At 40.4% G+C, this 13,574-nt stretch overlaps 1 protein-coding gene across 1 annotated transcript in view; it reads right to left on the bottom strand.

Moving 5' to 3' along the window:
* The window catches only part of LOC110522700 (plakophilin-3), a 54,831-nt gene extending 45,819 nt beyond the window's left edge, over positions 1–9,012 (bottom strand). Inside the window, exon 1 of the mRNA XM_090231003.1 lies at positions 7,186–9,012. Within this exon, the coding sequence (XP_090087129.1) occupies positions 7,186–7,414 (229 nt within the window). The 5' untranslated portion in view covers positions 7,415–9,012. The remainder of the gene's footprint in view (positions 1–7,185) is intronic.
* Positions 9,013–13,574: the final 4,562 nt, after the last annotated feature.

The following is a 13,574-nucleotide window of genomic DNA, read 5'->3' as shown; positions in this document are numbered from 1 at the left end:
CAGATTTGTGCAATATACGACTGATTGTTGTCCTATGGACAGAGTCTCCCACCTCAGCTGTAGATCTCTGCAGTTCATCCAGAGTGATCATGGGCCTCTTGGCTGCATCTCTATTCAGTCTTCTCCTTGTATGAGCTGAAAGTTTAGAGGGACGGCCAGGTCTTGGTAGATTTGCAGTGGTCTGATACTCCTTCCATTTCAATATTATCGCTTGCACAGTGCTCCTTGGGATGTTTAAAGCTTGGGAAATCTTTTTGTATCCAAATCCGGCTTTAAACGTCTTCACAACAGTATCTCGGACCTGCCTGGTGTGTTCCTTTTTCTTCATGATGCTCTCTGCACTTTTAACAGACCTCTGAGACTATCACAGTGCAGGTGCATTTATACGGAGACTTGATTACACACAGGTGGATTGTATTTATCATCATTAGTCATTTAGGTCAACATTGGATCATTCAGAGATCCTCACTGAACTTCCGGAGAAAGTTTGCTGCACTGAAAGTAAAGGGGCTGAATAATTTTGCACGCCCAATTGTTCAGTTTTTGATTTGTTAAAAAAGTTTGAAATATCCAATAAATGTCGTTCCACTTCATGATTGTGTCCCACTTGTTGTTGATTCTTCACAAAAAAATACAGTTTTATATCTTTATGTTTGAAGCCTGAAATGTGGCAAAAGGTCGCAAAGTTCAAGGGGGCCGAATACTTTGGCAAGGCACTGTATGACCTCAATTACCTCGACTAACCAGTGCCCCGCACATTGACTCGGTACCGGTACCCCCTGTTTATAGTCTCGCTATTGTTATTTTACTGCTGCTCTTTAATTACTTGTTCCTTTTATTTCTTATTCTTATTCGTATTTAAACTGCATTGTTGGTTAGGGGCTCGTAAGTAAGCATTTCACTAAGATCTACACCTCTTGTATTCGGCGCATGTGACTAATTCAATTTGATACGATTTGATTTTACAGTACAAAAGTTAAAGACAACAAGACTGTACTTGTGGGTGTGTGTGTGTGTGCACGCGTTTGTGTGTTCCCAGGCAGGTAGGCTGGAGGGAGGGGTGTGTGAGCTTCATACTTGGCTAAGTCAAAGCCTCAGGGAACAGGCAACAAACTGGTTGGTGGAGAATGAGGCCAGAAAGCGAGAGGGAAAGATTAAAGAGACAGCGCCCCAAGGACTTGGGCCTAACCCTGCTGACAACATGCAAACACTACCTGTCACTCAGCAGGCACCTTTTCCTGGTCTGTCTACAACAAGTCCTCAAAGGTTCCCTTCTAAATTCAACATAGTATGGACGAACGGCAATGTTTTTTTGACGCATTAATTCCGAGTGGTTACAAGCTAAACTTAAAAATGAACAGTTTAGGCATTAATTCCATGTGGTTACAAGGTAAACTTAAAAATGAACAGTTTAGGCATTAATTCCGAGTGGTTACAAGCTAAACTTAAAAATGAACAGTTTAGGCATTAATTCCATGTGGTTACAAGCTAAACTTAAAAATGAACAGTTTAGGCATTAATTCCGAGTGGTTACAAGCTAAACTTAAAAATGAACAGTTTAGGCATTAATTCCATGTGGTTACAAGCTAAACTTAAAAATGAACAGTTTAGGCATTAATTCTGCGTGGTTACAAGCTAAACTTAAAAATGAACAGTTTAGGCATTAATTCCATGTGGTTACAAGCTAAACTTAAAAATGAACAGTTTAGGCATTAATTCCGAGTGGTTACAAGCTAAACTTAAAAATGAACAGTTTAGGCATTAATTCCATGTGGTTACAAGCTAAACTTAAAAATGAACAGTTTAGGCATTAATTCTGCGTGGTTACAAGCTAAACTTAAAAATGAACAGTTTAGGCATTAATTCCATGTGGTTACAAGCTAAACTTAAAAATGAACAGTTTAGGCATTAATTCCATGTGGTTACAAGCTAAACTTAAAAATGAACAGTTTAGGCATTAATTCCATGTGGTTACAAGGTAAACCTAAAAATGAACAGTTTAGGCATTAATTCCGAGTGGTTACAAGCTAAACTTAAAAATGAACAGTTTAGGCATTAATTCCATGTGGTTACAAGGTAAACCTAAAAATGAACAGTTTAGGCATTAATTCCGAGTGGTTACAAGCTAAACTTAAAAATGAACAGTTTAGGCATTAATTCCGAGTGGTTACAAGCTAAACTTAAAAATGAACAGTTTAGGCATTAATTCCATGTGGTTACAAGGTAAACCTAAAAATGAACAGTTTAGGCATTAATTCCGAGTGGTTACAAGCTAAACTTAAAAATGAACAGTTTAGGCATTAATTCCGAGTGGTTACAAGCTAAACTTAAAAATGAACAGTTTAGGCATTAATTCCATGTGGTTACAAGCTAAACTTAAAAATGAACAGTTTAGGCATTAATTCCGAGTGGTTACAAGCTAAACTTAAAAATGAACAGTTTAGGCATTAATTCCATGTGGTTACAAGCTAAACTTAAAAATGAACAGTTTAGGCATTAATTCTGCGTGGTTACAAGCTAAACTTAAAAATGAACAGTTTAGGCATTAATTCCATGTGGTTACAAGCTAAACTTAAAAATGAACAGTTTAGGCATTAATTCCATGTGGTTACAAGCTAAACTTAAAAATGAACAGTTTAGGCATTAATTCCATGTGGTTACAAGGTAAACCTAAAAATGAACAGTTTAGGCATTAATTCCGAGTGGTTGGTCTTGTGCTTTAGGTTATTGTCCTGCTGAAAGGTGAATTTGTCTCCCAGTATCTGTTGGAAAGCAGACTAAACCAGGTTTTCCTCCAGGATTTTTGCCTGTGCTATTCCATTTTTTCTTATCCTAAAAAAACTCCCTAGTTCTTGCCAATGACAAGCATCCCCATAACATGATGCAGCCACCACCATGCTTAAAAATATGTAGAGTGGTACTCAGTGATGTGTTGGATTTCCCCCAAACATAATGCCTTGTATTCAGGACAAAAAGTTAATTTAGAATTTTTTTTTGCAGTATTACTTTAGTGCCTTGTTGCAAACAGGATGCATGTTTTGGAATATTTTTATTCTGTAGAGGCTTCCTCTTTTTCACTCTGTTATTCATGTTAGTATTGTAGAGCAAGTACAACGTTGTTGATCCATCCTCAGTTTTCTCCCATCACAGCCATTAAACTGTAAATGTTTTTAAAATCACCATTGGCCTCATGGTGAAATCCCTGAGCGATTTCTTTCCTTTACAGCAGCTGAGTTAGGAAGGACGCCTGTATCTTTGTAGTGACTGGGTGTATTGATGCACCATCCAAAGTGTAATTAATAACTTCACCATGCTCAAACGGACATTCATTGTCTGCTTTAAAAAAAATCTTTACCCATCTATCAATAACTGTCCTTCTTTGCGAGACATTGGAAAACCTCCCTGGTCTTTGTGGTTGAAATTCACTGCTGACGTACAGAGATGAGGTAGTCATTTAAAAATTATGTTAAACATTATTATTATTTCACATAGAGTGAATCCATGCAACTTATTATGTGACTTGTTAAACGGAATTTGACTTCTGAACGTATTTAGGCTTGTCATAACAAAGGGGTTGAATACTTATTGACTCAAGACATTTCAGCTTTTCATTTTTTAATGAATTTGTAAACATTTCTAAAAACATAATTCCACTTTGACATTATGGGATGTTGTGTGTAGATCAGTGACACAAAATCTAAATTAAATCAATTTTAAATTCAGGCTGTAACACAACAGTGTGTGGGGGGGGGGGGGGTGAATACTTTCTGAAGGCAATGTACCGTAAACATCATGCGAGGTTTGGATCAGTGAGTCAACATTAGGTATGGGCATTTGACATTTTTAAACTGTTCGAGCACTCGCATATTTTTTGGTTGAATAATTGAGTACTCAAAATGGAAAAAAAAATTTTTTTAAATGATAACATAAGGCCTGCATTGGAAAAATATATAAGTGCACATCTATCTATAGGCCTTTGTCAAAAGTGCACAATAATGTATAATTTCTCATAACCATTATAGATAACAAATCATAGTTGCTAAATTGGCACGTGTATATTAAAGTCAATAAAAAAGCAATAACAATTGATTTAAACCGTAATATCAACTGGTTACATTATATCGGGGAACACAGTCCTGAAAGAGGTCTGTAACCTCAGCAGTGGTGCTTGCTTGCAAATTACCGACTTTATTCTGCTTGTTCTGTGGAATTTTCGAAACGGATGAACAAGTCCACATTTTTTTAAAACAAATGTAATTAACCTTTATTTAACTAGGCAAGTAAGTTAAGAACAAATTCTTATTTACAATGACGGCCTACCCCAGCTGGGTCAATTGTGCACCGTCCTATGGGACTCCCAATCACAGCCAGATGTGATCCAGTCTGGATTCAAACCAGGGACTGCAGTGACACCTCTTGCACTAAAATGCAGTGCCTTAGACCGCTGCACCACTCAGGAGCCTATGCTTAATGATTCTGATGAAAATATGCTCTTTGTCTACATCAAAATCCTTTTCAGTCTCTCCTGGTAGCAGCCTGGGGCTAACACTGTCACTGACTACTGAACACCATAATTTAACACCTGGGATAACTCTGAAGACTTTAGGAAACTTTTAACTTAAAATCCAGGGAGCACCACAGTTTAGCTAATCCTTGACAGTCCCAGAGAGCTTACATAACAAGACCACTTAGACACCCAGCCTGCTTTGTGTTGACAGAGAGAAAGACCATTGATATGTAATTTCCCTGACAAGACTGGGCAGACAAGAATCACAGAAACCTGGTCTCTCCACCTCTCATTAACTACATGTACATTAAACCCTCTCCTCTCTAAAGCGGACTAAGACAGACCTGTAACTCAATCTCACTGAACCAAGTCTCCCCGAACCAAGTCTCACTGAACCAATTCTGACTAAACCATATCTCACTGAACCAAGTCTCACTGAACCAATTCTGACTAAACCATATCTCACTGAACCAAGTCTGATTGAACTTAGTCTGACTGAAACAAGTCTGATTGAACTTAGTCTGATTGAACTTAGTCTGACTGAAACAAGTCTGATTGAACCAGGTCTGACTGAAGCGCTTTATTTTCACCCTAGTCCTCATTGTTTCGGGGTAGCTGTGAGTTCATAGGTCATCTTAGAGCAGACTCAGCCTGAGTAACACCTGTCACCCAATCTTCTGGATCTCAATCTCACTCAAGGCCTTGTTTCACTGAAGCTATTTCTTTCAACCTAGTCCTTGGCGACAATTCCTCACTCTCTCTTTCTCTTTCTCCTGGCAGTGAGTTCATTTTATAGATGGGTTGTTTGTTTAGCAACAAAACCGACTTGTGTGGGAAAAAATAATGGGTTTGGCTTAGATTGTTGACAACATGTCAACTATATTTAGTCTCAAATGTTTATTGAATACATAAATACATTTGGACAATGAGCACTTGTTGTCACTCAAATACATTGCTACAGTTGATGGTTAGCTGGCTATTTTATGGTTGCCATGGTTGCAAAGACGTGAGAACAGTCAAAACATCAAAACAAGACATGGTATCAAGAACAAGATAAAACTAGCTGAAACCAGCCACTTACGATTCTCCACATGGCAGCTTCTTGTCATTGTTGCTAGCTATCTGGCCATTCAGAATCACAACAACAACACACAGACCGTCTGCCCCGTTGAAGCGCGCGCTTCGCACTTCATGACATTGTCAACTAACCGATCTATGAAAGCCATGCTTGTTTGAGCCTGTCAACTAAAGATTCAATTGTATAAAAACTTCATGGTAAAGCACTGCTATAACCCAAAACAAAAAAATAAAGTTTATTTTATTATATTCTATACAGGCTTATACAAAGACTGAGGTAGCCGGTGGAGAGAGTGGAGGGAGAGAGAGAGAAAGGGAGGGGAGAGAGAGAGAGAGAAAGGGAGGGGAGAGAGATGGAGAGAGGGGAGAGAGAGAAAGGGAGGGGTGAGAGATGGAGAGAGGGGAGAGAGATGGATAGGGGGGAGAGAGAAAGGGAGGGGTGAGAGATGGAGAGAGGGGAGAGAGAGAAAGGGAGGGGTGAGAGATGGAGAGAGGGGAGAGAGATGGAGATAGGGGGGAGAGAGAAAGGGAGGGGTGAGAGATGGAGAGAGGGGAGAGAGAGAAAGGGAGGGGTGAGAGATGGAGAGAGGGGAGAGAAATGGAGATAGGGGGGAGAGAGAAAGGGAGGTAGAGAATGGGAGAGAGGAGGGAGAGGGAGAGAGAAGAAAGGGAGAGGGGGAGAGAAGAAAGGGAGAAAGGGGAGAGAGATGGAAAGAGGGGGGAGAGAGAGAAAGGGAGTGGAGAATGGGAGAGAGAAGAGAGGGAGAGAGAAGAGAAGAGAGAGGGAGAGAGAGATGGAAAGAGGGGGGAGAGAGAGAAAGGGAGTGGAGAATGGGAGAGAGAAGAGAGAGAGAGAGGGAGTGGAGAATGGGAGAGAAAGGGAGAGGGAGAGAGAGAGATGAGTGGCAGAACTGGATCAGGTAGTTTTACACTGTATACAACACTAAACAATTAATCTAGAGTGGTCCCGCGTAGCTCCGGTGGTAGAGCATTGTGCTTGTGAGTTTGATTCCCAGGGGGACCAGTATGGGGAAAATAAGTAAGAGAATGTAGACATTCACTACTCTAAGTTGCTCTGGATAACTGCTAAATGACTCAAATTAATTGAATAAAAAATTATATAATTAGTACGAATTCATGCAAGTTGTTTACATGATTTGTTCATTTAATTTAACCAAAAAAAGTTAAGAATAAATCCAACTCCTGTATGTTGCTCAAAATCTAAGTATTTTAAATAATAATTTTTATTTTAAATAATATTTTAAGTTCTTGCAATAACTTGCAGCATGCCTGTTTTTAGAGGATTGTGGGTAATTCAACATTTGTAGACTTTATGATAATTTTACACAATGTGGAATACATGTTTGAAGAAAGAAAGGTATATTTATATAACAGTATTAAGCAGTTTGTTGTGGCATGAGGCAAATGCATCACATTGCAATGCAGTTCTACCGACAGTTGCTACTACAGGTGGATTGAGCACTGTCAATAGTTTGCTTATGTATCAAATCAAGTCAGTAAATTGTCTCTGAGCGCGGCAATGTAGTAGGTAGTCTACGGTTCATTTGAGTACCATGTCGCCATAGGAGGCTAGGTCCTACCTGAGGAGGTATAGTGTGTGGCTGAGCCGTTCTGTCGTGAAAGCGTCGAGGTTTTCTCGGCGAGCCGCATAGCAACCTGCTGCTGGACCCGCTTGGCCCGGGTCATCTCATCCGACAGGTTACCCCCTTTCCCCTCGAGTTGGATCTCGGACGGGACCGCGTAAGTACTGACGGCGGTATTGGGCTGCAAAGCAGACAGAAAGACATGATCTTGAGCCCCGAAACTCATTGTCGAAACTCGGAAGGCAATTTAAAAGTTCCAAGGATTCCAACCGAGAGCGCAATGTGTGTTTCTCGTCTAAACAATTTCTGATCTGGAAATAATTAATTTGGTCATCGGTAAAGTCGGTATTCGGTGTTGAGTTGCTCGTTCCTGTGTGAGATACTTTTCTTACGACTGCTCCCTCGGTAATGAACTATACAGTATATGCTGAAATAACAACGGGGTGGAGTCTGTGAGGGAGAGTAGGCTACCTGGCACAGGAAAATAAACTCTCTCATTGAGTACCTGTTACATGCACACAATAATGCGATTATTGTGGATAGTTAGATTCATATAGTAGTTATTGCTTTGCTAAGAAGAACGATTCCCCTAATCATTATGTTTACATGGACACATCTGAAAAAGGCTACATGATGGCACTCTGATAAATGCAGAACATCGCCAATCAAAAGAAACTTTCTAGCACACTGGTCATGTGCTTCATTTGTAAATCGGGAGGTGCCGGAACTAACAGTAAGCGGGAGAGGGGGGTGACCTGGGAAGCTCTGAGGTACGGGACATCATGAGGAAAAACAACAACAACAACATATCTAACTAACAAAGCATTGCATGCATATCATCTCATTTGCGTAGTTGGCATAGGGCAATAGAGTAGAGGTATTTATACATGGGGAACATTCTAGTAGCCTAGGGTCCGGAAATAAATTGGTAAGGGAAAATATGTTTATTTTTATAAACGCATTTCATGCAATTTTACATAATTTTACACGACTGGAGACTTAATTTTTCTTTAATGCCGCACAAATGATCGAAATGACAGACTACTTTGACAAAAAAAAACGACCTTGAATCTATCAATAACCTAGGGCTAGGTGTTTGGAGACACACGTTGTAGGCTACAATATGAAGAGGAAATTATAGTCCTTAAACATGCGTTCCAGTTTCACTGACTCGCCCCTATGATGCGCATCTCACTCACCGGCGATGGCGGACGCGTTTTTAAACAATATTTTGAAGTTGATTAAATATTTTTGGTAGCAGACAGATTAGCATTTTTTTTTCAGCAGTAGCCATTTGGTTTCCAACCGGTGTTTTCTCCCGATTGTATTTGACATATTGCGAAAGGCTTGTTTTGACCGCATGCTTGTTCACTGACAGATTTGCCGCGCGTCCCCGAATGTAGGCCATGCCATGTTATTGGGTTACGCACAATCCACAGCAATTAAATCAACTGTTGATCCTCTGTGGCAAAAATGACGGGCATTTGCATGGTGTAGTAGGACATTCTGAATCATTTAATTTATTTCTGAACATCAGTTATTCAATAGCTAACTTTGGCAAATATATTTCAATTCCAGATCCCTTTTCCAGAACCCTCAGCGCGTCTATGATTCTATAAACAAATAAATGAGGAAGTGCAACGCTGAAAATAGGAGAATTGTAGGATCATGGCTATCAGAGCAGAGCGAGGGAGGCAGATCATACAAAGTGAATCTCATTCTAGTTCTGTGAGAGATACAGGCGCACTACTCACACAGCTATGGCCACGCATTGGTCTCAAACAAAGGTTACAATGTTACGCAAACCACAAACACTGGCCGACCCAACCCGAATCAACTCTTAGAATATCAGGCCGTGGGGCAGGACAATTAACAAAGAGGTAACTCGAATTAACTTTGATCGGAGAGGTGCCGAATCCTGTTCCGGCAGGCTCACCTTAAGCACTGCAGCGATGTTATCTTTGGGAAGCATATTTGATTCTGATTTCGGACATATAAAGTGTGTAAGAATTTGTTACGAACTTCACTCGCGCAGCAGTCTAAGGCACCTCATCTCAGTGCTAGAGTCACTAGAGACCCTGGTTCGATTCCGGGCTGTATCACAACCGGTCGTGATCCCATAACGTGGAGCACAATTCTCCCAGCATTTATATATCCTAATAATTCGAAAGACTGCTCGGAAAACCAGGTGTTTTTAAACCGTGTAATGCTTACTTCGAGTTTGACTTTATACCAATTAAGATAAGAAGAATAATGTGTTTCCATGACTATTGCATAATCTACCTACTACCAAAATCAAATTAATAGCGAATTATTACTGTGCATGTAAAGGTACTCTGAATGTAGACCGGGGCACGTTGTCACACTTAACCACTGTAGATTTCTCAGCATTGTTATTGATGAATAGATTAAAGTAAGCATTTCACTGTAATGTCTACTATTGTTGTATTCGGTGCATGTGACAAATACAATTTGATTTGATTAGAAAAAAGTTACTTTTACATCTTTTATAACATAAATTAAAGTTGCACTATGTAGAAATTGCTCCTCCACCATGTCCTGGTTGCTAAAACTGTAATAGTTTGCCTAATTTCAGTTTATGTGACACAATAAGTTAGTATAGTATAGAGAATCATTGAACCATCTTTTATTTATATTTATTTCACCTTTATTTAAACCAGGTAGGCTAGTTGAGAACACCTTTATTTAAATAAAGGTGTTCTCAACTAGCATACCTGGTTTAAATAAAGGTGTTCTCAACTAGCTTACCTGGTTTAAATAAAGGTGTTCTCAACTAGCTTACCTGGTTTAAATAAAGGTGTTCTCAACTGGCCTCCCTGGTTAAATAAAGGTGTTCTCAACTAGCATACCTGGTTTAAATAAAGGTGTTCTCAACTAGCTTACCTGGTTTAAATAAAGGTGTTCTCAACTAGCTTACCTGGTTTAAATAAAGGTGTTCTCAACTGGCTTACCTGGTTTAAATAAAGGTGTTCTCAACTGGCTTACCTGGTTAAATAAAGGTGTTCTCAACTGGCTTACCTGGTTTAAATAAAGGTGTTCTCAACTGGCTTACCTGGTTTAAATAAAGGTGTTCTCAACTGGCTTACCTGGTTAAATAAAGGTGTTCTCAACTAGCTTACCTGGTTTAAATAAAGGTGTTCTCAACTGGCTTACCTGGTTTAAATAAAGGTGTTCTCAACTGGCTTACCTGGTTAAATAAAGGTGTTCTCAACTAGCTTACCTGGTTTAAATAAAGGTGTTCTCAACTGGCTTACCTGGTTTAAATAAAGGTGTTCTCAACTGGCTTACCTGGTTAAATAAAGGTGTTCTCAACTGGCTTACCTGGTTTAAACCAGGTAAGCTAGTTGAGAACACCTTTATTTAACCAGGTAAGCTAGTTGAGAACGAGTTCTCATTTACAACTGCGACCTGGCCAAGATAAAGCAAAGCAGTGAGACACAAACAACAACAACACAGAGTTACACATAAAAACAAATGGCGTGAGGAGGTAAAGGCACTAAAATAGGCCATAGTGAACAAGAACAGGAAGCATAGAAATAGCACACATAGAACTGATCTACCGCTTCTTAGACTTGCGTTCAGGTGGAATGACAGATCTATAACACACATTTCTATGTAACCTTTTTTTTCAGGTTCGCCCCCCCCAAAAAGTTACACATTGCCATTTTTAAGTTATTATTGGTAGAGTAACACTCTGATCAGTTGTGACATCTTGCCCCGTAGCTGGGCAAGTTATCACACAGTATGGGGCCAGATGTGCTAACAGATGACACTGTTGTGCTGTTAGTGTCAAAAGCATTGTGCTTATCACCTGATACTATTTGAAGTAAGAATATTCTGAAATTATATAATAATAACTAGATTATTGCAAGTATATCTAATTTCTCTGCTTATTGGAGATAAATACACTTTATTAGGGTTTGTCCTTTATAAATGAACTGAACACGTTTCTTTATTGCAACATATTAGAATAAAATATTTTGTTTGACAAAACATTTATAATTTAAAAAGCTGTGTGTGTGTCTGTGTGTGTCTGTGTGTGTCTGTGTGTGTGTGTGTGTGTCTGTGTGTGTGTGTCAAATCAAATCAAATTGTATTGGTCACATACACATGGTGAGCAGATGTTATTGCGAGTGTAGCGAAATGCTTGTGCTTCTAGTTCCCAACAGTGCAGCCATATCTAACAATTCTACAATAACTCCTTAATACACACAAATCTAAGTAAAGGGATGGAATAAGAATATATACATATAAATATATGGATGAGAAATGACAGAACGGCATAGGCTAAGATGCAGTAGATGGTATAAAATACAGATTATTTCACTTATAATTCACTGTATCACAATTCCAGTGGGTCAGAAGTTTACATACACTAAGTTGACTGTGCCTTTAAACTGCTTGAAAAATTCCAGATGAGATGAGTAATGCAAGACATGTAAACATTATTAAAGTGGCATTATTAAAATGACTAGTGATTAATTTATTAAAGTAGGCAGATTTCAAGTGTGTATGTAGGCAGCAGCCTCTCTGTGCTAGTGATGGCTCTTTAACAGTTTGATGGCCTTGAGATAGAAGCTGTTTTTCAGTCTATCGGTCCCAGCTTTGATGCACCTGTACTGATCTCGCCTTCTGGATGGTAGCGGGGTGAACACACAGTGGCTCGGATGGTTGTTATCCTTGATGATATTTTTGGCCTTCCTGTGACATTGGGTGGTGTAGGTGTCCTGGAGGGCAGGTCGTTTGCCCCCGGTGATGTGTTGTGCAGACCGCACTACCTTCTGGAGAGCCTTGCCGTTGAGGGCGGAGCAGTTGCCGTACCAGGCAGACGGGATTCTCTCAATTGTGCATCTGTAAAAGTTGGTGAGAGTTTCATGGATGGACCTTTTCCACCTTCTCCACTGCTGTCCCGTCTGCTGTTTCCTGAAGTCCATCTCCTTTGTTTTGTTGACGTTGAGTGAGAGGTTGTTTTCCTGACACCACACTCTGAGTGCCCTCACCTCCTCCCTGTAGGCTGTCTCGTTGTTGTGTCGTCTGCAAACTTGATGATTGAGTTGGAGGTGTGCATGGCCACGCAATCATGGGTGAACAGGGAGTACAGGAGGGGGCTGAGCACACCCTTGTGGGGCCCCAGTTGAGGATCAGCGAAGTGGAGATGTTGTTTCCTACCTTCACCACCTGGGGGGCGGCCCGTCAGGAAGTCCAGGACCCAATTGCACAGCGCAGGGTTTATTTTTTTAATTTTTTTAACCTTTATTTAATTAGGCAAGTCAGTTAAGAACAAATTCTTATATTCAATGACGGCCTAGGAACAGTGGGTTAACTGCCTGTTCAGGGGCAGAACGACAGATTTGTACCTTGTCAGCTCGGGGGTTAGAACTTGCAACCTTCCGGTTACTAGTCCAACGCCCCAATCTTAAGACCCAGGGCCTCAAGCTTAATGATGAGCTTGGAGGGTATCATGGTGTTGAATTCTGAGCTGTAGTCAATTAACAGCATTCTTAGGTTAAATAAAGGTTCAATAAAAAAACATCATGATGACAGAAGTGAGTGCTACGGGGTGGTAGTAATTTAGTTCAGTTACCTTTGCCTTCTTGGGTACAGGAACAATGGTGGCCATCTTGAAGCATGTGGGGACAGCAGACTGGGATAGAGAGAGATTGAAAATGTCCATAAACACACCAGCCAGTTGGTCTGCACATGCTCTGGGGACGCAGCTATGGATCCCCTCTGGGCCAGCAGCTTTACGAGGGTTAACACGTTTAAAAGTCTTACACACGTCGGCCATGTAGAAGGAGAGCCCACAGTCCTTTGTAGCGGGCTGCGTCGGTGGCACTGTGTTATCCTCAAAGCGGGCAAAGAAGGTGTTTAGTTTGTCTGGAAGCAAGACGTTGGTGTCCGTGACTTGGCTGGTTTTCCCTTTGTAATCTGTGATTGTCTGTAGACCCTGCCACATACGTCTCGTGTCTGAGCCGTTGAATTGCAACTCCACTTTGTCTCTATACTGACATTTTTCTTGTTTGTTTGCCTTGCGGAGGGAATAACTACACTATTTGTATCCGGCCATATTCCCAGTCACCTTTACATGGTTAAATGCGGTGGTTCGTGCTTTCAGTTTTGTAAGAATGCCGCCATCTCTCCACGGTTTCTGGTTAGGGTAGGTTTTAATAGTCACAGTATGCCACTACACTTCCTTACTCACCGAGTATTATTCTCTGAGGCTACCTGGAACACATCCCAGTCCGCGTGATCAAAACAATCTTGAAGCGTGGATTCCGATTGGTCAGATCAGCGTTGAATAGTCCTTAGCACGGGTACATCCTGTTTGAGTTTCTGTGTATAGGACGGGAGGAGCAAAATGGAGT

Source organism: Oncorhynchus mykiss, chromosome 4, assembly GCF_057628025.1.
Source record: "Oncorhynchus mykiss isolate SJ-2025 chromosome 4, ASM5762802v1, whole genome shotgun sequence".
NCBI classification, from domain to species: Eukaryota; Metazoa; Chordata; class Actinopteri; order Salmoniformes; family Salmonidae; genus Oncorhynchus; species Oncorhynchus mykiss.
The sequence above is the reverse complement of the archived record's forward strand: the minus strand, read 5'-3'. Positions and strand labels throughout refer to the sequence as shown.